General features: G+C 37.0%; 1 protein-coding gene across 11 annotated transcripts in view; it reads left to right on the forward strand.

Annotated features, from left to right (window-relative positions):
- The window catches only part of FAM149B1 (family with sequence similarity 149 member B1), an 81,856-nt gene that overhangs the window by 90 nt on the left and 56,283 nt on the right, over positions 1–25,483 (forward strand). For 7 of the 11 annotated variants that reach the window (XM_004473815.4, XM_004473819.4, XM_004473820.4 and 4 more), the window contains exons 1-3: positions 48–176; positions 3,606–3,710; positions 4,668–4,797. In XM_004473815.4, the coding sequence (XP_004473872.1) occupies positions 130–176; positions 3,606–3,710; positions 4,668–4,797 (282 nt within the window). In that variant the 5' untranslated portion in view covers positions 48–129. Of the gene's footprint in view, positions 1–47; positions 177–3,605; positions 3,711–4,667; positions 4,798–25,483 lie in introns of those variants that run through there. The other 4 variants (XM_071215850.1, XM_058299009.2, XM_023583234.3 and 1 more) reach the window with 4 other exon arrangements.

Here is a 25,483-nt window from a genome sequence, read left to right on the forward strand (position 1 = left end):
AGTCTAGGTGACGGGGAGAGACGGACCGGAAGGTGGTGGGAGGGTGCTGGGCTAGGGCCAGCGTGAAGGCCAGGCCAGGAGGCCCCCACCCTGGCGTACCCGCCTTTCTCGCGGTTGAAAAGGAGGAGAATGATCTCCAGATACACTCGGAAGGCGGCGCCACAGAGCTTGGAGCTGTGAGTGGACTGCTCAGCCACCCTGGTCATCCTAGCGGGGGGAGGCTGCGGTGGGACTTGGGCGCTCCTGGACTCTGGCTAGTCCCTTGTTGCTTTCCTTTTCCAAGGCGGGGGAGAGCGAATTTTCCTCGGAATTCTCTCTTCCCAGCCGTGTTGGGCGCTGCGCTCTTTACCTGGAGCTCCAGCCGAAGGCCTGTCATCTGTGATATCCTTGGACGTGGCCTTAATAGGCTGCACCTCTTGAGCTCAGGGACTGGGTCTTCCAAATCATTTATAGTTTCTGCATGGCTTCATGCCCCACTGTCAGTGGCCATTGGCAGAAGTTATTAAGAGGTAACTGAGTGCCACGATAAAGTTGAATACATTTAGTGCCAGGCACCAGTGCTATTCATGTGCATTAGCTCCCTTAATCCTCTCAGCAATGATATGAGATAGGATTATTACATTGCACATTCTAGATTTAAAGACTGTAGCATGCCAAAGATTATACAGCCAACAAATGATGGAACTGAAGTATGAACTTCATTGTCGATCTGATTCTGAAGGCTGTGGTCATAACAGTTCCACATACTGCCTCCTTATCTCTGAATCCTTAAGGATCAGTTTTGCTTTTGAGACTTTAGAGCAAATATTTCTGGCTTAAAGACCTCCCTCCCACTCCTAGGAAGTGTCATAATGATAACATATTTACTAATGTTTTACACCTTCAAAAGGACTTTCACATTTTGATCTTCTTAAAAACTCTGTAAGATGAGTATAATTATCATCAATATTTTAGGAAACAAAATCATATCAGAAAAACAAAAAAGAATAAAAAGAAAAAAACAAACCCATATCATAAAAGTAACATATCTTGGGAAGCAGATGTGGCTCAAGCTATTGAACCTACCACATGGAAGGCCCGTGGTTCCTTAAGAAGACACTGAGCTGGTGCAATGGGCAGGTGTGGCAAGCTGAGGCAACAAGAGACAGAAGAGAAAAACACAATGAGACACTCAACAAAGCAGGGAGGTCCCTCCTATATCAGAGGTCCGGGGTTCGGTTCCTGGTGCCTCCTAAAGAAACAAGGGGGAAACGGACTTGGCCCAGTGGTTAGGGCGTCCGTCTACCACATGGGAGGTCCGCAGTTCAAACGCCGGGCCTCCTTGACCCATGTGGATCTGGCCCATGCGCAGTGCTGATGCGCCCAAGGAGTGCCCCGCCATACAGGGGTGTCCCCCGCGTAGGGGAGCCCCACGCACAAGGAGTGCACCGCTCAAGGAGTGCACCCCGTAAGGAGAAGCCGCCCAGCGCGAAAGAAAGTGCAGCCTGCCCAGGAATGGCGCCACCCACACTTCCCGTGCCGCTGACAACAACAGAAGCGGACAAAGAAACAAGACTCAGCAAATAGACACAGAGAACAGACAACCTTGGGGGTGGGGGGGGGGTGGATTAAATAAATAAATTTAAAAAAAACCCTGACTCTTTAAAAAAAAAAAAAGAAACAAGGAAGACAAACAGACACAAGTGTGAACAACAAGGAGTTAGGGAGAAATAAATGAAATCTTTTTTAAAAAGTAAACATATCCTTGGGCCATGATGTGAACCAATGTATATGAGGTGCAGAGGTGCCCAAAGATGTACTTACCAAATCCAATGGATGTGTCATGATGATGGGAACGAGTGTTGTTGGGGGGTGGGGAGAGGGGGGGGTGGGGGGGTGGGGTTGAATGGGACCTCACATATATATTTTTAATGTAATATTATTACAAATTCAATAAAAAATAAAAAAATTAAAAAAAAAAAAAAAAGTAAACATATCTTAATAAGAATTATATAGTCAGAAGAGTCAGGATTTGAACTTAGGTTTTTAAACCCAAAATCCAATTTTTTTCCTTCACCGAGCTATGTAATTTAAGCAACCACACATTTATTAATTAAATATGAACTATATATGGTAATTGAAAGGATGGTATTTTGAGCTACAGTTGGGTTTCTGACTAGGCTATTTTCTATCTGTGTGACTTTAAGGCAAATTTATAAGTCTCTGAGCCTTCACTACTGTAATATAGGAATAAGACCTACTTCATAGGAACGTCATAGCACTTTACACATAGTAGAAGCCTCAGTAAATAATTTCCTTTTCACTGCTCACCTTTATTTGGTACACTAGCCATACAAACAAAATCAATCTAAAATAAGACATCGCCTGGCCTTTCAGAAGTTATCATCTCCTAAGGGATAGGATATGCATGCAATAACTATTCAGATAATCAGTTCGTTAGGAACTAGGAAGAAGAAATCTTTTCCCAATAAAGTGAACACAGCTTGGCTAAAAATCAGCTTTTATAATGAATCCTGACCATTCTGAGAGTAAAATTTAAAGTGTTGATAGGCACTTACTGAGCCAAATTACTGACCTAGAGTAGTTATATTTCTTGTTCTCTGTTATTAATTTTATACTTCATTAATGAGTAGGAACAGACCTCAAATGGACAAAGAACTAAGGGGAATCAGAAAAACGATAGATGAATACAAACAGAATATCAATAGATAAAGAGAAATTCTGAAAAGGAACCAAACAGAGCTGAAGACCATAGTAACAATTTTAAAATTTCCCAGAGGGCTTTATCATCTGTTTGAAGCTGGCAGAAGACAGAATCAGAACTCAAATGAGACCATTGAAATCATCCAGTCTGAGAGGCAGAAAGAAGAAAGAATGAAAAAAAGTGAATGGAGCCTGAGGAACCTGTGGGATACCATCAAGTGTACCAACATACTCATGGGAGTCCCAGAAGGAGGAAAAAAAAAAAAAAGAGAAAGGGGCAGAGGCTATTCAAAGATATAATGGCTGAAAACTTCCCAAATTTAATGAAAGATATGAATACACACATCCAGGACATTCAACACAAAAATAGACAAGTGACTGCATATTATAATCAAACTGTCAAATGCCAAAGATAGAAAGAATCCTTAAAGCCACAAGAGAGAAGCAATATGGCACATACAAGAGCACCTCAATAAAATTAAGTGGTGATTTCTCATTGAAAATCATGGGGGCAAGAAGGGAATGGGATGGCATGTTTAAAGTGCTGGAAGAAAAAAAATGCCAACCAAAAATTTTGTATCCAGCAAAACTTTTTCAAAAATTATAAAGATTAAGATATTTCCATAAACAAAGGGTGAAGGAGTTCATCACCTCTAGACTGGCCCTATAAGAGATGATGCTAAAGAGAGTTCTAGAGATTGAAAGGAAAGGATAATAGACAATAGATTGAAGCTGCATGAGGAAATAAAGATTCAGATAAAGGAAATGGCATGGATAAATATAAATGCCAGTAATATTGTAATTTTTTGTTTGTAATTCCATTTCCCTACTTTCTAAATCAAGTTACTGTAAAGTCTATATTTTTTCTTTACAGAACATAAAACTGTTTGATATTTTCACAGGAAAGGTGTAGCAAAACATGCTCTTAATCATCATCCCCTTCCAGAGCGGCTAGATGAAATTTCCTCCACCAATGACAGCCTGGAAAAAGATACAAGTTCCCAAAGGTAATAACACCAAGTATACTTGTTTGCTCATTGCTATTGCTAATTAATGACAGAGGTTTGTTTTTCAGCTTAGGATTGGTACCAAACCTTGTCCTAATGAAACAAAATAAGAATTTTTATCATGTGTTTCAGAACCATTCAACTTTTATTCTAAAATAGCTAATGGCGATAACATCGTATGTACTTTCATAAACTTTGAGAAGCTGTATTTGAAGTAGTTAAGAGCACAGCTCAGGAGGAGTCCAATAGGTCTGATTTTTAATCTTGGTTGTTTCACTTATTAGCTGAGTAACATTGGGCAAGTTAACTACTTGATAATATGTCCTGTAGGGTGTTGTGAATATAAATGAGATAAAGTATGTAAAACTTGGCACAATGCTTGGTATATAATAAATGCTTAGTAAATACTAACTGCAGTTATTTTAAGAAATTTCACAGAGGCTACTGTAACTTCAGTGAGGGCTCTGAGATACAATGTGGTATCATAGAAAAATTTTAGATATCTGAAACTTGGGTTTCAAAATCTGGAACTTAATCTTAGATTCTTTGTTTTTAAATGGGGTAATTGAATTCTGCATCACCAGGTTGTTGCTAGGATCAAATAAGATGTTATCTGGAAAAGTGTTTGGGTAGATTGTAAAAGTGCCATGCAAGTTTCACTATTAACGTATCTGAAATGTCTTTAGTTGTCAAGAATGTGTGTTATATGTGAAAAGTTAAAGTATTCACTGTAAACTATTACTGGAATTATTTACAATGGCTGCCATCAATTCTGTAGCAATTAGGTAGGACTTTTCCATGGTGTCTCAATTTCAAGTTCTTCATTTATTTTTGCCTCCTGGGATCTCTTTGTATATATAATTATCAACCATTAGACTGCTAAATAGTTAATTCTGTAGAAACTTGAGGAAATATGAGAATTTTTCTGTTTTCTCTCCTTTCAAAATGTACATTTAGTGAGTCTGACATCACACGAGAATCACCTTTTACATCAGCGGATACTGGAAACTCAAGGTCTGCTTTTCCAAGTTATACAGGCACAGGGATCTCTACGGAAGGCAGCTCAGACTTCTCCTGGGGATATGGTGTGAGTTGTATGTTATTGGTCTGATGGAGTGCTTTGGAGACTATTGTGGGGTTAGGATTTGCCAATTTTGTTAGTATATTTCATTCCTTCACTATCCTGCATTGTTTTGTATATTTTAATATTTAAGTTTACAACTACTTTATAATAGTTGTAAAAAGACATCAGTCCTCACCTATTTCAGTATTTTGTTTTATAGATATAGTAGTTGATACTTAGAGGTTCTTAGTGCTCTGAATCTACTCCTGTTATGCACAGTTCACTTGTCTGTAGCCTTTATACCACCATTCTGTCATCTTGTTTAAAATGTTTTTTGAAAGTTTATTATTAAGCCATTATAGGCTAGGAAAAGGATCATGATGCATAGTTAATAAAAATGCAGGTTAAAAATAGTATGTATAATGTAGTTCTAGTTTTGTCTTTCATGTATTTTTGCTTATATATAAGGAAAAAGACTAAGGATATTTACCGCAAGTATTATTCGTTCGTTGTTAATGTGGTGATGAAATAATGAATCATTTCCATTTATTTGTGTCTTTATTTATTTATTGGATGTCTCCCATTATATATATTATTTGTGTGTGTGTAGGGCCAATAGAACTTTATTTATTTATTTATTTTTTAAAGATTTATTTATTTCTCTCCCCTTCTCCCCCCGGTTGTCTGTTCTCTGTGTCTATTTGCTGCATCTTCTTTGTCCGCTTCTGTTGTTGTCAGCGGCACAGGAATCTGTGTTTCTTTTTGTTGTGTCATCTTATTGTGTCATCTTGTTGTGTCAGTTTTCCATGTGTGCTGCCACACATTCCTGGGCAGGCTGCACTTTCTTTCGCGCTGGGTGGTTTTCCTTATGGGGCACACCCCTTGCGCGTGGGGCTCCCCTACGCAGGGACACCCCTACGTGGCAGGGCACTCCTTGCGCACATCAGCAGTGCACGTGGGCCAGCTCCACACAGGTCAAGGAGACCTGGGGTTTAAACCGCGGACCTCCCATGTGGTAGACAGACGCCCTAACCACTGGGCCAAGTCTGCCGCCCCAATAGAACTTTATATTTATTGACATTGCAGTTGAATTTCATGTTATTTATTTTTTTTTTAAAAGATTTATTTTTATTTATTTAATTCCCCTCCCCTTCCCCGGTTGTCTGTTTTCTGTGTCTTTTTGCTGCGTCTTGTTTCTTTGTCCGCTTCTGTTGTCGTCAGCGGCACGGGAAGTGTGGGCGGCGCCATTCCTCGGCAGGCTGCTCCCTCCTTCGCGCTGGGCGGCTCTCCTTATGGGTGCACTCCTTGCGCGTGGGGCTCCCCTACGCGGGGGACACCCCTGTGTGGCACTGCACTCCTTGCGCGCATCAGCACTGCGCATGGGCCAGCTCCACACGGGTCAAGGAGGCCTGGGGCTTGAACCGCGGACCTCCCATGTGGTAGACGGACGCCCTAACCACTGGGCCAAAGTCCGTTTCCCTCATGTTATTTTTATGTGTCAAAACTTCTCTTCATTTTTTTCTTAACCATTTAAAATTATAAAAATTATTCTTCATTCTGGGCTATACAAAAAAGGGTGGTAGGGCAGTTTGGAGCCAGTTTTCAGACCCTGCTTTAGGGCATATGGTGGCTCAGATCTTGTGAGACCCTTTTTTAGGTCCTGTGAGATCTTTGGCTCTTAATCTGAATGAGTTAAGAATCCATTGGAGTACTCTGAGCAGAGATGGGAGGTGATCTAACTTTAAATTTTTAAAATAGAGCACTTTTATTCTTCTTTTTTATTAAAAAGACCAACAGCCTTAAAAGAAACTTTAAAAGACAAAATTTTATGCATACTTTATCACCTTTATGCAATAAGTATTTTTATTTCTGTATCCACTTTCAATCTACATTTATTTGGCCTAATTATAATCATGGTATGCATACAATATTTGCTCTCTTTTTTCACTTAATATTATTTTGTAAGTACTTTTCCACAATACTGACTTTATACAATATGATTGTTAGCAAACTGCTTTCTTTATAAAAAGCCTGCTAATTGTTAAAAGCTGTTGTTATTACAAAGAATTAATTTGAGTATATATAAATGCTCATTATATAGTCATGTGTTCATACTATTTTGCAGTCTATTTTTTTATATACCATTATTTCATGTAGACTTTTTTCAAAAGATTTATTTTCTTTTAATTTATTTCTCTCTTCTTCCCGGCCGCCCCCCCCCGCCGTTGTCTGCTCTCTGTGTCCATTCGCTGTGTGTTCTTCTGTGTCTGCTTACATTCTTGTCAGCAACCACCGTGAATCTGTGTCTCTTTTTGTTGCATCATCTTGCTGCGTCAGCTCTCCGTGTGTGTGGCGCCACTGCTGGGCAGGCTGCACTTTTTTTTTTTCTGCACTGGGCAGCCCTCTTTAAGGGGCACACTCCTTACAGTGGAGCTCCCCTGCACGGGGGACACCCCTGCGTGGCATGGCACTCCTTGTGTGCATCAGCACTGTGCATGGGCCAGCTCATCACATGGGTTAGGAGGCCCTGGGTTTGAACTCTGGACCTCCCATGTGGTAGTTGGATGCTTTATCCATTGAGCCAAATTCACTTCCGTAGACATTTTCTTTTGAGTACACTTATTGGCAGATAACTTTACTAGGCCCTCGGAATATGGGATAAGACTTACATGATTCAATAGTCTAATGAGAGAGATTGACAAATGCAAATAAAATAACTTCAAAATGTGATAAGTGCTCTAAGGAAGACAACAGGGTGCTTAAATGGAACATTTATAAAGTAGATTCACTTTAGATAGGGTATCAGGTAGGGCAGATCTGAGATTGAGTTCACATGAAGAATGAGGAAAAGAGCTTTCCAAACAGGTAACAAACAGCATAGGCAAACACCCCAAGGAGAGTAAGAGTATCCTGTTTCCAAGGGAGAATGTTTGTTATATTCTTGGAACTAAAAAAATAGGTCAGGGTGGTTAGAGGATGGTGACCAGGAAGAGAAGAGCCCTAGATGAGGTTGGAGAGATAGGCAGTAGTAGATCATGTAGGGCCTTGTAGGCCATGGTAAAGAATTCAGGTTTTGTTCTAAGACATTAACTAATTAATTTGATGAATTATTGGGAGGATTTAGTGTATTGATTATATATTTCTATTAGCTCTCTCTGTATTGTGACTAGTATCTCTTTGTAAGTTATGAATGTCATACCAATGTTTCCCATTTCCTCACTTTACTTGTCATTTACTGTGAAAAAGATTTTTTTAAAAAATCATATTTAACCATCTAACTTTTTTTTTAAAAAGATTGATTGATTGATTGATTCCCCTCCACCCCCATTGTCTGCTTTCTGTGTCCATTCGCTGTGTGTTCTGTGTCTGCTTGTGTTGTCAGGCAGTACTGGGAAACTGCGTCTCTTTTTTGTTGTGTCATCTTGCTGCGCCAGCTCTCCATGTGCGTAGCATCACTCCTGGGTGGACTGCGCTTTTTTCATGTGGGGTGGCTCTTCTTGCGGGGCGCACACCTTGGGCGTGGGGCTCCCTATGCAGGGGCACCCCCTGTATGGCACAGCACTCCTTGTGCATGGCAGCACTGAGCATGGGCCAGCTTACCACATGGGTCAGGAGGCCCTGGGGATCGAACCCTGCACCCTCCATATAGTAGATCGACACTCTATCAGTTGAGCCACATCTGCTTCCCCTCAACTAACTTTTTACTTTCATTTCTTCACTAGTAAGGATTTTATCTTCCTTCTAAAAATGGAACATTGTATTCTTCTTCATTTTAACAAAATTTTGTATGTTTAGCTTTTTTAACTCACCTGAATTGTTTTGTAGAATATAGTGTGAAGTTTGAATTAAGTTCTTATTCTGGTGAACCAAGTCTGTTTGAACCATTTTTCTGTATTTGACTTAATATCATGTGATTTCTGTGATATTTAAAAAAATTTTAGGGCAAATCTACTGGCATACATTAAAAAACATTATTTAGTATTTGTGCCCATTTTACTCTTTCAGATACATTTTATTTTCACATGTATCAAATTCTATAAAATATCCACCTAAGGTTTTAATTGGGATTGCATTATATCTTTATATTAAATTAGGTAAGGGGTAGAGGGAAGTAAAATTTACTGAGTATTTAATAGCTCTGCTAATAAGCACTTTATATACACAGTTCAATCATTTAGAAGTATAGTTTTTCACTTATTTAGATCCTCCTTTAGCCCTCATTATCATTTTAAGTGAATCTCTTGTAAATATAATTAATAGGTATTAAAATTGAATGTATGTAATTATAAATATTAGTTTTGAATTTTCTTAGTGTTTTCAAGCTGTTTAACATAGGTATATAAGAATAGTTTTTCCTCCAGTTTAATTAGTGACTCAGTGCTTTACTAAATATACTTATTATTTATAATCATTCTGGGGTTTATATCCTTAGGTTTTTTTTTTCAATATTATTTTAAAATCTAAAGATAATATAATGTGTGAAGGAAATTTTTTCATTTTTTATTCTAATTATGTCTATTTAAAATTTTACAGTCAATAATAAAATAGCTATTCTAATTCTATTCTAATTTAGTTTTATGTGCTTTGGATTGATTTTTGTTGTTGTTTTTATGATAGAGTAAGGTTTATTCTGGGACTACAAAGATGGGTCAATATCTTCACATATGTAAATATGATTAACATCAATGAATTAAAGGAAAAAATATCAAACCAATAGTGGCTGAAAAGGTATTGGATAAAATCAAAATACCATTCCTTATAAAAATTCTCAGTAAGATGGGAGAAGGAAATAAAGACAATTTACCAAACTGAATATCAAATATCATGTAAATTGACAAAACACTAGAGCTATTTTAGTTTAAGGAACCAGATAGGAATTCACTTTTATTAACTTCAGTCAAATTTAATTGATTCCACCACTGATTTTGTGCATTTTAATTATTTTAATTTTTTCAAATAAGAAAGACTTTTATGTATGGTTCAAAATTCAAAAAATACCAAAGGGCGAATAATGAAACTATCTCTCAAATCTCTGTTGACCTGCTCCCCACTTCCCTTTATGGAAACAACTAATTTAGGTTTCTTGGGTATCATTCTGGAGATATGCACATAAAGAAAAAAATATTTATGCAAATGGATATATAGTCTGTTCCTTATTTTAACATAAGGAATGTCATTATACATTCTGTCCAGTGCCAACTTTTTCATTTAACAATCTATCTTGATGAATATTCCATATTCTAAAATGTTTCTTTATTCTCTAATGGCTGCATAGTGATCCAATGAATGGAGAAGTCATAATTTATGTTAGCACTTCCATATGTTGATGAACATTTGGTGTCTCCTAGTTGTTTGCTATTTTTATTATTTTAAAAAAGATTTATATATTTATTTATCTCCCCTTCCCCACTCCTCCCACCCCCAGTTGTCTGCTCTTTGTGTCCATTTGCTGTGTGTTCTTCTGTATCTGCTTGTGTTAGTGGCACTGGAAATTTGTGTCTTGTTTTTTTTCCGTCATCTTGCTGCGTCAGCTCTCTGTGTGTGCAGCACCATTCCTGGGCAGGCTGCACTTTTTTCGCGCTGGGCGGCTCTCCTTATGGGGCACATTCTTTGCGCATGGGGCTCCCCTATGCAGGGGACCATCCTTGCATGGCACAGCACTCCTTTTGTACCTGGCTTCTTTTGCCCAACATTTTGTTTATAGGATTTCTAAATTATATTGTATGTATTTGTAGTCTGTTCTTTTTCATTGCTGGGTAATATCCCATTGAATGGACATGAATCAACTTAATTATATTTCTGTTGATGGAAATTTGAGTTATTTTCAATTTGGGGCTGTTGTGCATAAAGCTCCTTCTTATATTTTTGTACATGTCTTTTGGTGGTCATCTGCACATACTTCTTTTGGGTATACCTAAGAGAGGTATTGCTGGGTTGAAGATATGTATGTTTAACTTTAGAAGAACTGTTAGACATTTTTTCCAAAATGGTTGTACCAGTTTATAATTCCCATCTGAACTGTATGACAGTTTCAACTGGTTGACATTCTTATATTTGGTATTGCTACTCCATTTAATTTTAATCATTCTGGTGGGGGTGTAGTGGTATCTTATTGTGCTTTTTTAATGGTTTCTTTTAATGAACAGAAGTTCTTAATTTTCATAAAATCCAATAGTGTAGTTACTGTTTTATTTAATTTTTCTCATTACAAATAAGTTGAGCATTAATTTTCATTACTCTGTAGTATTAAATTGTATTACTTTTACTGTTAAAACTCATTTATCTTTATTCCTGCTCATGGACATTTGAATTGGTTCCAAACTTTGCTATTATAAGTAGTGCTGTTGTAGACATTCTTATATGTATTTCCTTATGAGTATGTTTGGAAGTTTTTTCTAAGGTACATAAATGGGGATAGACTTACTGAGTCAAAGCGTACACATCTTCAACTCTACTTAATTGCCAAATTATTATTTAAAGTGAGTATATCAATTAATAATTCCACCAGCACTCTATGGGAATTTCCATTGCTCTATGTTCTTACCAACAGTTGATGCTGATAGACTCTTAAAATATTTGCTAGTCTGATAAGCATAAAATAGTAACCCATTTTGCTTTTAACTTGCATTTTCATAATTACTTGTGAGGTTGAGAATCCTTTTATAGATTTACTAGCCATTTGGGTTTCCTTTTCTATGAATTGCCTGTTTATATATCATATTCATTTATATTTTGAATTATTACTTTCATATTGACTAGGAGGGATTCTTTAGCTTCTAAATCAGGAATAGGTATAATTTTTCTGTAAAGAGCTAGATAGGAAATGATTTAGGCTTTGCAGGCTTTATTAGGGACCCTTCAAATCTACCACTGTAGTGAGAAAGTAGCTATCACCAATGTATCGACAAATGTTCCATTAATACTTTATTTACAAAAACAAGTGTAGGCTGGATTTGTCTCACTGATCATAGTTTGTTGATCCTTTTTCTAGATACTTATTGTGGCAGAGATTATTAGATACATAATACCCTCTCTCCCTTTAGTGATACAGAACTCTACACATTGTATCCAGCTGAAAATTACCTTTCCCAGCCTCTATTACAGACAGGGTTAGCTAATGAGTCAGGAGATGGACTTTCTAGAATGTCTTTTAATCCATTCCTCCCCCTCTCTCCTCCCCCCCACCCCCCCATTCTCCTACTTCTTGCCTGGAACATGGAACTATGGTTAAAGATACAGCAGCCATCCTCAACTATGAAGGCTCCTTGAGGATGGAAATAATAGAAGAAACTGGGTCCTTGATATCTGTGCTACCACCGTATTATCCTTTAAATGCCTACCCCTAGATTATTTTTATGAGAAAAAAATAAACTTTTATCTTATACTGTTGTTTTTGTTAGTAGTAGTAACCAAATGCAATTCATGATTGATATACTAATCCTTTTTAAAATTTATCACAAATATCTTTTCCTGGTGTGTGACTTTTATAACTCAAATTTTTCACATTTAGGTCTTAAATCTTCCTGGAATTGTTTTTTGTATATGGTGTGTGGTAGAAACATAATTTTATTTTTTTCCATATAGATACTGAATTGTTTTAGCATCATTTATTGACTAGTTCAGGGTTTCTAAGCAGGATAATTTTTTGCATTTTGGGTGGAACTATTGGGTAGAATTGTCCCATGTGTTAGAGGATATTTAGTATCCATGATTCTAGTCTGACTTGGCAAAGTTCATTCTGGTTTTCTTCTGTTCCATATTTGTAACTCCTTTCTCTGACATTGAAAAATCTTGCTTTCGTTATCCTTAATATAGTTACATATATAATTAATCCCCCTGAGTATAACCAAGCTTCCACTATTGACACTGTCTCCTCCCCTCTTCAAATGAGAAGGCTCACTTCACCAAGGCTTCAGCATCCCATAGCTGGTCACTGCCCCTTCCACCATTGGATGTTTTCCTCATCCTGCTCAGACTCAGATACCCCATGCTCCCCTGACACCCATACTGACACTTTCCTCATACTGCTTGTGTTCTGTCAACCTGTGCCGGGGCTGCCTTCTCCTCACATGGTTGCTTTTTTCTCTCTAGACTAGTTCCAACATTAAATTAAGCTGGCTGCCCTTTCACCTGGACATCCTTCTCATCTCATTTATGCTCCTCCATGCAAACACCCATTGTGGCAGATTTTATTTTCAAAAGTCATGCCAGTGATACATACAATGTACATTCAAAGTGTTCAGAAAATGGATTGATAGATGGATGGATGGACTGATGAATGGGTGGGTAGAGTGATATGGGAAATGTGGCAGGGTGTTGAAGTTGGTGGACCTGGCTGTCTGGGGGATAGGATTGTTTTGGAGTTCCGTGTATGGGGTTTGTATTCTTTTGTAACATCCTGTAGGTTTAAGGGTACTTTGAAATGAAAAATGTGAAGTTTTGAAAGTGTAATGTGGGAAAAAAGTCATACCAATATTCAGTTAATCTCACATGCTTTTCTTATAAGAGTTTTAACTACCTCAATTTAAAAAATGCCATGAAAGTGATGCTGTGTGACTTCCTAGGGTAAGTCATGAAAGGCAACACAGCTTCTGCCTGGTTCTTTTAGTCTCTCTCTCTCTCTCTCTGAATGCTTGCTCTTAGAATCTAGCCGCCATGTTGTGAGGAAGGCCATACCACATGGAAAGGCCCATGTGGATAGGAATTGAAGCTGCCAACTGATAGCCAGCATCAACTGCCAGACTTATGAGTGAATGAGCATTCAAATGATTTCAGCTCTTAGCTGAGTCTTTCAGCTGAGGCCCCAGACATTGTGGAGCAGAAACAAGCCATTCCTGCTGTGATCTATCCAAATTCCTGACCCATAGACACCTTAAGAAATAAATGATTATTGCTGTTTTAAACCATTGAGTTTTGGAATAATTAGTTACTTTGCCAAAGTAAAGGGAGCACTCCTCTCACACAGTTCAGGTTCAGAAAAACCATATAGGCACTCTCCTCACCTCTCTTGGACTCCCACTGCACAGCAGGTCCTCTTCCTATATAGACACCTTCCTTTCCCTACTTAGGTTCCAATTTTGTATATAAGACTACCCTTCCTCATGGATATCTACCTTATTCTCTTCTGGCTTTGAAACCCAATGCTGGGTGACTCTGTTCAGGCATTGGTTAACATGCAGTGCATATCTGTGATCTCTGAGAGAAAGGACCAATTTCCTGACTATGGGAATAGTGTGCTAGAGTCCAAGTAGATCATGGTGGTTTTACTGTGCTGAGGAGACAGAGATTAGAATTTGGGGCAGCTGGAACAAATGGAATCTGCAGGGCAGAGGAAGGGAAGAGCACCAAAAATTATAAATAAATGAGCAATTCCCTTAAAGGATACCCGATTGATAAAAACAGAAAATAACAATGTAAGGTGGAGTTTATAAAACATGTAGAATAAAATATGAGACAACTAGAGTCCAAAGTATGGGAGACTTTAGATGGAACTGCACTGTTAAAAGGTTATTACATTTGTGAAGTGTCAGATATGAAGAAAGAATTGTGAAGGGAGAGGTATGAAGATATTGTTAGCCTTAGAGCAAGCACTAAGAATTGTAAGGGAAATTGATAAAATGCCAATACAATAAATGGAATAGTATCAAATATTTGATTAACCCAAAATAAGACAGGAAAGGAACAAGAAAGGATAAAAAAATAGAAATGACAAGATTTCAATCCACTTGTGTCTGTATTGCATTCAATGTAAATGGGCTGAACATTCTAATTAAAAGCCAGAAATTGTTAGAGTGGTTAAAAAAGCAAGATCTAATTATATTCTATATGCAAGAGATACACTTTAAATAAAAAAGACACAAATAGGTTGAAATTAAAATGAGGGAAAAAGATACACCACGAACACAGAAAGCTGGTTTGCCTATACTAATATGACAAAGTAAACTTTGTGACACAGAGTACTATCAGAAATAAAGGGAGACGGACTTTGGCCCAGTGGTTGGGGCGTCCGTCTACCATATGGGAGGTCCGCGGTTCAAACCCCGGGCCTCCTTGACTCCGTGTGGAGCTGGCCATGTGCAGTGCTGATGCGTGCAGGGAGTGCCGTGCCACGCAAGGGTGTCCCCCGCGTGGGGGAGCCCCACGCGCAAGGAGTGCACCCGTGAGGAGGGCCGCCCAGCGTGAAAAGAAGGAGCAGCCTGCCCAGGAATGGCGCCGCCCACACTTCCTGTGCCGCTGACGACAACAGAAGCGGACAAAGAAACAAGACGCAGCAAAATAGACACCGAGAACAGACAACCAGGGGAGGGGGGGGGATTAAATAAATAAAATAAAATAAAAAAAACTGAGAATTAAAAAAATAAATAAATAAATAAAAAGGGACATGTCCTTATCTTCAAAGAAGTAGTTCATCAGGAAGATAAAAATTTTAAATTAGCATACATCTGATAGGCAAGTTTCAAAATGTATGAAGAAACATAAACTAAAGAGAGGGATAGGTGAACCCACAATTATTGTTGGAGGTATTAATATCCCTCCCAGTAATTAATAGAAAATTAGTAAAACTAGAGAATATCTGTACACTACACCCAGCAAATGCAGAATACATAATCTTCTCAAATGTACATAGAATGTTCGTAAGTGTAGACTGTGTAGTAGGCTATAAAATGTCTCAACATAGTATAAAAGATTAAATTATACAGAGTATATTCTGTGACCAGAATAAAGTTAGAAATCCATAACAATATCTAGAAAAATCCTCAAATATTTTAAAATTAAGCATATGTATAAAATCACAAGTAGCGTTAAAGTCTATTTTTAACTGAATGATAATGAACACAAAATATAAAAATTTTTGTCTGTAGCTAATGTTGTTCTTAGAAAGAATATTAAAGCTTCTATTTAGAAAAGGGAAAGTTTTGAAATCAGTGATCTAAGTTTCTACCTTAAGACCCTAGGAAAAAAAGAGTAAATTAAACCCAAAGTATAACAAAAGAAATAAGAGTAGAAATAAATGAAATAGAAAATAAGTAAATGAGAGAGAAAATGAGCAAAGTTAAGAGTTGATTATTTGAAAAGATGAATAATAAGTATACCTCTAGTAATAATACTAATTAAGAAAAATCAAGAAAACACTAATTATAAATACCAGGAATGAAAGCCAAGATATTTCTACAGACTCTACAGACATTAAAAGGATGTTAACAGAATAATAGGATTAATTTTATGCCAATAAATTATATAACTTAGACGAAATGGACAAATTCCTCAAACATTTGAATAGTTGTAAATCTGTTAAAGTGAATCAACTTTTGCACAAAGAAAGCTCTAGGCCCAGATGGTTTCACTATTGAATTCTATCAAACCTTTGTGGAAGAAATAACAGTCACACAAACTTTTTCTGAAAATTGAACACTCCCAAACTCATTTTATGAGACCAGCATAATCCTAATGTCAAAAATTGACAAAGACAAAACTAAGTATGAGGGAAGCGGATGTGGCTCAACTGATAGAGCGTCCGCCTACTGTATGGAGGGTCCAGGGTTCAAACCCAGGGCCTCCTGACCTGTGTGGTTAGCTGGCCCACGTGCAGGGCTGTCACGTGCAAGAAGTGCCGTGCCATGGAGGGGCGCCCCTGTGTAGGGGTGCCCCACGCTCAAGGAGTGCGCCCTGCAAGGAGAGCCACCCCACGCAAAAAAACGTAGCCCACCCAGGAGTGGCGCTGCACACATGGAGAACTGACACAGCAAGATGACACAACAAAGAAGAGACGCAGTTTCCCAGTGCCATCAGATAATGCAAGTGGATGCAGAAGACCACACAGTGAATGGACACAGAGAGCAGACAACTGGGGGATGGGGAGAGAAATAAATAAATCTTTTTTTTAAAAAAAGTAAGTATGAGGTGAGGCTTTCAGTATGGCAGAGTGAGTAGCTCAGCAAATCCACCCCCCGCCCAAGAAAAAAGCAATGATAAAACTGGATAAAATTGTCAAAAAAAACATTTCAGAGCTCTGAAAATTGACCAAAGGCATACAACAAATTGGGAAGTACTTATTCCTGAAAATCAACAGAACTTTGAATAAGACCAGAGCCTGTGACATTCTTTACTGGAACTGTTCCTATTCTTCCCCCAGCTTGTTCAGCACAGTAGTTCTACTAGAGAGGGACAAGCCATGAAATCTAGTAGATTCACTGCCACAGAGTGCTCACTAGATTTGGACTGGAGCTTGGACAAACCCATACCCAAAAGCATTGTCTATAACAATAGCAAAATGGTGGATAAGAACAGGGAAGACTAGTGGCTGAGCTAGACTGAGGTTTCAGTCTGGCTGGGAAAACAATGAATTAGCAGACTACTACAAAAATTCAACAAGGAGATCTGACTTATAGGAGTCCTTGGAAAGTTTTCCATACATCTGTGCAGGAGAGACTAGAGGCCCAAGCCATCCACACATTCCTGACTGACTGAGTAAGCATACAAGTACAGAGTAGACACGAGGCACAAAAATTAGAAGCCGGGCAGACTTGAAAAGTGATAGCATTTTAACTATACAAAAATAAACTTTAAGACAAAAAATATTACTAGAAACAAAGAATAACATTTCATAATTATAGAAGCTTCAGTTTATCAGGAAGATGTAACAATTATAAATGTTTACATACCTAACAACAGTGCCTCAAGAAACATGAACAAAATGGACAGAAACAGCAATAAGACAAACATCCCAATTTTAAAAATGGGCAAAGGACTTGAATAGATGTTTCTCCAAAGACAAAATACAAATGACCCATAAGCACATGAAAAAAATGCTCAACATCATTAGTCATTAGGAACATGCAAATCAAAACCACAATAAGATACCACTTCATACCCACTAGGATAGCTATTAGAAAAAATGGAAAATAACAAATATCAGCGATAATGGGTTGAAATCTGAACCCTTGTACCTTGCTAATGGAAATATAAAAATGCAGCTGGTGTGGAAAACAGTTTGGCAAGTCCTCAAAAAGTTACATACAGAATTACCATATAACCCAGCAATTCCACATATATATATATATACCCCCAAAAATTTAAAATGGGGATTCAAATAGAAATTGCAGATTGACATTAATGGCAGCTCTATTTTCAATGGCCAAAAGGTGGAAATAGTCCAAGCGTTCATTGACAAGTGGATGGATAGACAAAGTGTGGTATATCCGTACAATGAAATACTATTATCTATTCATAAAAAAGAATTAAGTTTTGATACATGCTACAACATGAATGTACCTTGAGAATATTATGTTGAGTGAAATAAGCCAGACACAAAAGGATAAATATTGTATGATTCCACTTATATGAAATCTCTAGAAGGAGAGATTCATAAAGACAAAGTGGATTAGAGGTTAACAGGCTGGGGAAGGAGAAAAAATGGTGACTTACTGCTTTTTTTTTTTTTTTAACCAGCTCTGGCCATTTTTATTAAAGAATATTTTTTAATGATTTACTTTTCACATGCTTCTAATGATATCAGAATCACCTGGATCAATGATAGCCAGTGTGCATACTCTGTAGTACTTTCTGCATGCTGTGCCCAATTCAATATTATTGCCACTGTAGTGATGAACACCAGTTTTGGACAACATGGCATTGTACTCTATTTCAGATTTCCTCAAAGCTGATCAGTTGTTGGCGAGTATCACTAGTTTCTCTTTGCCTTGCCTGATCATCTTTGGAGTCTGCTTGTATATGTGTGGAAAGCACGTACTTTCCACTTTTCATAACAAATTGGAGCCTAGAGTTGACTGACTCCAGTGATGTTTTCATCTTCTTTGCGGCCACCATCTTCCTGCCTTAGGTGTGGGATGGTCCCAACCAAGAGAAGCCTGCAAGATGGCTGAGGAATGAGAAAGGTGAGTTATTGCTTACTGAGTACAGAGTTTCTGTTTGGGTTGATGAAAAATTTGGGAAATATATAATGGTGATGGCTGTACAACATTGCAAATGTAATTATTGTCTCTGAATTATACAGTTAAAAGTGTTAAGCAGATATGGCTCAAATGATAAGGCCTCTGCCTACCATATGGGAGGACCTGGGTTTGATCCCTGGGCCTCTTAGTGAAAAAGAGGAAGAGAAAGTGTGACCACGCAGTGAGCCAGTGCCTGTGCAGTGAGCCAGGTGTCCACACAGTAAGCCGAGTACCCTTATGGGTGCCCATGCAGTGAGCTGAGTGTCCACGTGGTGAGCTCAGTGCCCACACAAGTGAGTTATGCAGCAAGATAATGCAACAGGGAAGGACAAAGGGAAGAATCAAGGCAAAGCACAGCAGAGACCAGGAACTGAGGTGGCGCAGTTGACAGAGAACCTCTCTCCACATCAGAGGTCCCCATAATCGAATCCCAGTGAATCCTAGAGGAAAAAGATGAGACAAGAAGACAAAAAGAAATAAATACAGAAGATCACATAGCGAATGGACACAGCAAAAAAAAACCCAGCAGAAGAAGGAAAAAAAATGGTTAAGGTGGCAAATTTTGTTATATTTATATTTTACCACAATAATTTATTTTAAATTGAAAGAGAAATAGACAACTCAATAATTATAATTGGAGGTGTCAGTACCCCATTCTCAGTACTTGATAGAGTAACAGAAAATAAGCAACAGTATAGAAAACTTGAACACTATTGAACAACTTGACCTAATTGAAATTCTGTTCAAGGAGAGAAGAATATATATTCTTTCCAAGCACTCATAAAACAAGTCTCATAAATCTAAAAGGATTGAAGTTATACAGATTATCTTTTCTAACAATGGAATTAAGTTAGAAATCAACAATAGAAAGAAATTTGGGATATCCCTAATATTTGAAAATTAAGTAACACTGTTATAAATAACCCATGGATCAAAAAAAAGAAATCTACAAGGAAAATTGGAAAATATTTTAACTGAATGAAAAAGGAGAAAACAAAATATCAAAAGTTATGGGAGGCAGCTTAAGCAGTGCTTAGAGGGACATTAATAGCTTTAAATGCCTATAGAAAAGAAGAAAGTTCTCCAGTCAATAACTTAAGCTTCTACCTTAAGAAACCAAGAAAATAATTGCAAACTAAATCCAAAGCAAGCATAAGGAAGGAACTAATACATATTATAGCAGAAATTAATGAAATAGAAAACAGAAAAACAGAGAAAAACAATGAATTCAAAAGTTCGTTCTTTGAAAAGAGTCAATAAAATTGACAAATCTTTAGCTAGTTTGACCATGATAACTTCTCTAAAGAGAAAAGACACAAATGAATAAAAGCAGGACAGAAGGAAGGAAGAGCACTATGAAGAAATGGAAAGGATACAACAGAATATAATTAACAACTTCATATTAAGAAATTGTACAACTTAGATGAATGGACAAATTGCTAGAAAGACATAAATTACTAAAATTGATTCAAAAAGAAAATTTAAAAATCTGAATAGACCTATAATAAGTAAAGAAATCATATTAGTAATTAAAAATCTTCACAAAAAGAAAAGCCAAGGCACAGATGACTTCACAGGTAAGTTCTATCAAATATTTAAAGAAGTAATAACATCCTTCCACAAGCTCTTTCAGAAAATGGAATAGAAAGAACAATTCTCAGCTCATTCTATGAAATCAGTATTACCCTGATACCAAATCCAGACAAAGACTTCACAAGAAAAGAATTCTGTAAGTGAAAAATTCTAAGGAATAATAATTTTTAAAACCCTTTTAGAGCTAGTAAATGAATTTAACAAAGCCAGGGTACAAGGTCAATATACAAAATCAATTGTATTTCTATATTCATTTAAATATTTAAAGAATAATATGAATCCTTTACAAATTCTTTCAGAAAATAGAGGAAACATTCCTAACTCATTTTAGATGCCATTATTACTATGATTCTTAAGATGAAGACATCACAAGAAGAGAACACTACAAACAAGTATCCCTCTTCAACATAGATACAAAAACTTAAAATTATCAGCAAAACAAATCTAGCAATATAAAGATGTTACTTACCCTGACCAAGCTGGTTCAAGATTTAAAAACATAATTTAATAATTAATAGTAATGGATAAAGATGGCATCATCTCAAATACAGAAAAAGCATTTGACAAAATCCAACACCCATTCATGATTTTTTAAAAAATCTCTATAAACTAGAAAGGGCATCTATGAAAAATCTGCAGCTAACATTATATGTAATGGGGAAAAATTCAGAAACAAGGCAAGGATGTCCACTCTTGCTACCTCTATTCAATATTATACTAATGGTCTAACCCATGCAATCGGATAAAATATAGAAATTAAAAGCACTGAGATTGGATAGAAAGAGGTAAAACTGTTTTTATGCACAGATGACATTACATAGAAAATCCGAAAAACTCCACTACCACCCCTTGAAAAAACTTTACTATAACTAATAAATGAGTTCAGGAAGATCATAGTATACAAGGTCAGTTAACAAAAATCAGTTGTAAATGTGGTATATTCGTCAATGGAGTATCACTCAGCCATAAAAAGGAAAGAAGTACTGATACATGCTACACCATGGCTGAACCTGTGCTAAGTGTAAGGCCAGACACAAATGGCCACATATTGTATGATCCATTTATGTGAAATGTCTGGAACAAGCAAATCTGTAGAGACAGAAAGTAGACTACTGGTGACTAGGGCCTACAGAGAGAGGGGAATGGGGAATAACTACGAATGGGTAGAGGGTTTCTTTTGGGGGATTAGATAGTGGTGATGGTTACACAACTCTGAAAATACTAAAAACCAGTTAATTCTATGCTTTAAAAGAACAAAATTTTTGTATGTGGATTATATCTAAATAAAACAATCTATTTCTATACATATTTTAAATTTTTAAAAAATTTTGGATACAAACTGGACTTTATATGAACTAAGAAATAGGTGTTTCTGAATATCCCCATGACCCACTATTTCTATACATTTTTAAAAATTTTATTTATTTATTTCTCCTCCCCGCCTCCACTGTTTGCTCTCTGTGTCCATTCACTGTGTGTTCTTCTGTGTCTGCTTGTATTCTCACTAGGCGGTTCCAGGAACCAATCCTGGGACCTTCCAGAGGTGGGAGAGAAGTGATCATTCTCTTGTGCCACCTCAGCTCCCTGGTTTTGCTAAGTCTCTTATTGTCTCTCCTCTGTGTCTCGTTTTGTTGCGTCACCTTGCTGCATCAGCTCTCCGCATTGGCTGGCACTCCTGCATGTAGTGGCACTCCGCGTGGGCTGGCACTTCTCATGGGCCAGCTCACCACGCGGGTCAGCTTACCTTCACCAGGAGGCCCTGGGCATCAAACCCTGGATCCACCTCCTATATGGTAAATGGGAGCCCAATTGCTTGAGCCATATCGGCTTCCCTCTATGAACAATCTGAAAATGAAATTAAAAATAAAATTCAATTTACAATAAAAGAAAAAAGAAAATTCTTAGTAATAAATTTAAGAAAAGAAGTGCAAGACTTCTACATTGAAATTTTAAAATATTGCTAAGTGAAATTAAAGAAAATCTAAATTGACATTCTATATTTGTGGATCAGAAGGCTAAATATTAAAATAGCAGTTCTCCCCAAATTGATCCATATGTTCAGTTCAGTTCCTTTCAAAATCCCAGCAGCCTTTTTTTTTTAAAGATTTATTTATTTATTTACCCCCCCTTGTGGCTTATTCCTTTTTTTTCTTTTTGCTGTCTCTTCTCTGTGTCCACTCGCTGTGTGATTTTTTTTTCTTCTGTATCTGCTTGTCTCCCTTTTATTGCGTCATCTTGCTGTGCCACCTCTCTGTGGTGCATGGGCCATCAGCTCTCCATGGCGCACGGGCCAGCTTTGCCTTCAGAAGGAGGCCCTGGGACGCAAACCCAGAGCCCTCCCATATGGTAGACGGGAGCCCAACTGCTTCCCGCCAGCAGCCTTTTTTGAAATTGATAATCTGGTCCTTAAATGTATGTGGAACTTTTGCAAAGGATCCAGATTAGTCAAAACAATTTTAAAACAGAACAGAGAGGACTTAAACTATCCCATTTCAAAATTTAATACAATGCTACAGTAATCCAAACAGTGTGCTATTGATATGGGATAGGCATATAGATCAATGGAATAGAATTTAGAGTCCAAAAGTAAACTCATACATTTATGGTCAATTGATTTTTGAGAAAGGTTTAAAGGCAATTAAGTGGTAATAGAATATTTTTTTATAACAACTGGGACAATTAGATATCCATATGCAAAGAGAAAATTTAGACTCTAATCTCACACCACACAAAAATATTTACTCAAAAATAAATTAAAATTTACATGAAAGAACAAAAATTATAAAACTTTTAGAAGAAAATATATGAGAAAACTTTCATAACCTTGAGTTAGACAAAGTGGTCATAGATAAGACACCATTAATAGCACAGGCAATAAAAATGATAAATTTGACTTCATCATAATTAAAATCTTTGTGCTTTCAAATATACCATTAAATAACTGAAAGGACTAGCCACAATCTGAAAGAGAATATTCACAATATACACATCTGACAAAGGACTTGTATCCAGAATATGAAAAGAACTCTTAAAACTCAATATTAAGAAGACAAATATACCAGTTTAAAAAAGAGGCAAAAGACACTCTGTGAAAGAAGATATACAAATGGCCAAGTAGCATACAGAAAGATGCTCAATATCTTTAATGGAATCATATGAAAGGTAAATTTAAAACCACCATGATATATCACTTCACACTTACTAGAACTGTTAAAACTAAGTGTAAAAACATTGTTAAACTAAAAGCCTGACAATATCTATTGTTGGCAAGGATATGAAGAAAGTTTAATGCTCACATATTTTTGGTGGGAATGCTAAACTGTATATTCACCTTTCAAAATAGTAATTTCTTTTAACATTAAACATACTCTTATTATATGACCCAGAAATTCTACTGCTAGGTATTTATCCAAGATAAATGAAAATATATGTCCATGGAAAGACTTGTAATGAATGTTCATATCAGTTTTATTCATAATAACCAAATTCTAGAATAATCCAAATATCACTCAACAGGAGAATACATAAATAAATTATGGCATGTTCTTACAATGAAATACTTCTCAGCAATAGAATATAATGAATACTAATACATGAAATGATATGGATGAGCCTCAGAAAATTCTTCTGGGGGAGCAGATGTGGCTGAAGCAATTAGGCACCCTCCATCCACATGAGAGGTCCCAGGTTTGGTTCCCAGTGCTTCCTAAAGAAAGACAAGCAGATGCTGCAACCAGCAAGACGCTGCAACCAGCAAAGATGCTCCAACTAGTGAAGATGCCACAACCAGCAAAGATGCTGCAATCAGCAGACATAGCAGCCAGCGAGATGCTGCAACTAGCGAGATGCTGCAACAAGCAGACACCACAAACAGCAGGGAGAGGAAGTGGCTCAAGCAGTTGGGTATTCACCTCCCACATGGGAGGTCCTGGGTTTGGTTCCCGGTGCTTCCTAAAAGAAGAGGAGCAGACAATGAGCAGTCAGACTAGGGAGCCATCTTGGGGTTGCGGGAGGGGATAAAAATAAATAAATGATTAAATAATGTTACACAGTATATTTGGTTCATAGTTACGCAATCATACAGTATTTGTCCGTTTGTGTCTGGCTTGCTTCACTCAAAAATGTCTTCCGGGTTCATCCATGTTGTCATATGCTTTATGACTTCATTTCTTCTTACAGCTGCATAATATTCCATTGTGTAAATACACCACAATTTGTTTATCCATTCATCTATTGATGGACACCTGGTTTGTTTCCAACTTTTGGCAATAGTGAATAATGTCGCTATGAACATCGGCGTGCAGATGTCTATTCGCGTCACTCACTGCTCTCAGTTCTTCTGGGTAGATACCAAGTAGTTGTATTGCAGGGTCACATGGCAAGTCTATATTCAGTTTCTTTAGGAACTGCCCAACAGTCCTCCACAATGACTGTAACACCATCAGTGAATAAGAGTTCCTGTCTCTACACATTCTCTCCAACACTTCTAGTTCTGTCTTTTTAATAGTGGCCATTCTGATAGGTGTGAAATGATATCTCATTGTAGTTTTGATTTGAATTTCCCTAATCATTAGTGATGTTGAACATTTCTTCATGTGTTTTTTTTTCACATTTGTATTTCTTCTTTGGACAAATATCTGTTCAAGTCTTTTTCCCATTTTTTAATTGGGTAGTTTGTCTTTTTATTGTTGAGTTGTAACATCTCTTTATGTATCCTGGATATTAAACCCTTATCAAATATGTGATTTTCAAATATTTTCTCCCATTGAGTTGGCTGCCTTTTCACCCTTTGACAAAGTCCTGGGAGGTGCAAAAGTGTTTAATTTTGAGGAGGTCCCATTTATCTATTTTTTTCTTTTGTTGTGCATGCTATTATATGTAAATTATACCTCAATAAACTTTATTAAAAGTAAAAAATTCCCATAGAGTTAAAGGATAAAATCGCATCTATTAAAAAATTATTAGAGGTTTTAAAACAAAACAAGTAGAAATTTTAATTAAGAATAGACAATTGGGAAGAACCAGTTAAAAATCTTAGAAATGAATAGATTTAAAACATCTCAAAAGAAAAGGTAAACTAAACTCAGTAAAAGATAATAGTAATGTTTTGAATAATGGAACTGAGAAAATCACCTAAAACTAGAAAGCTAAAGACATTGAAATTT

The sequence above is a fragment of the Dasypus novemcinctus genome, chromosome 6, assembly GCF_030445035.2.
Source record: "Dasypus novemcinctus isolate mDasNov1 chromosome 6, mDasNov1.1.hap2, whole genome shotgun sequence".
Taxonomy (NCBI): domain Eukaryota; kingdom Metazoa; phylum Chordata; class Mammalia; order Cingulata; family Dasypodidae; genus Dasypus; species Dasypus novemcinctus.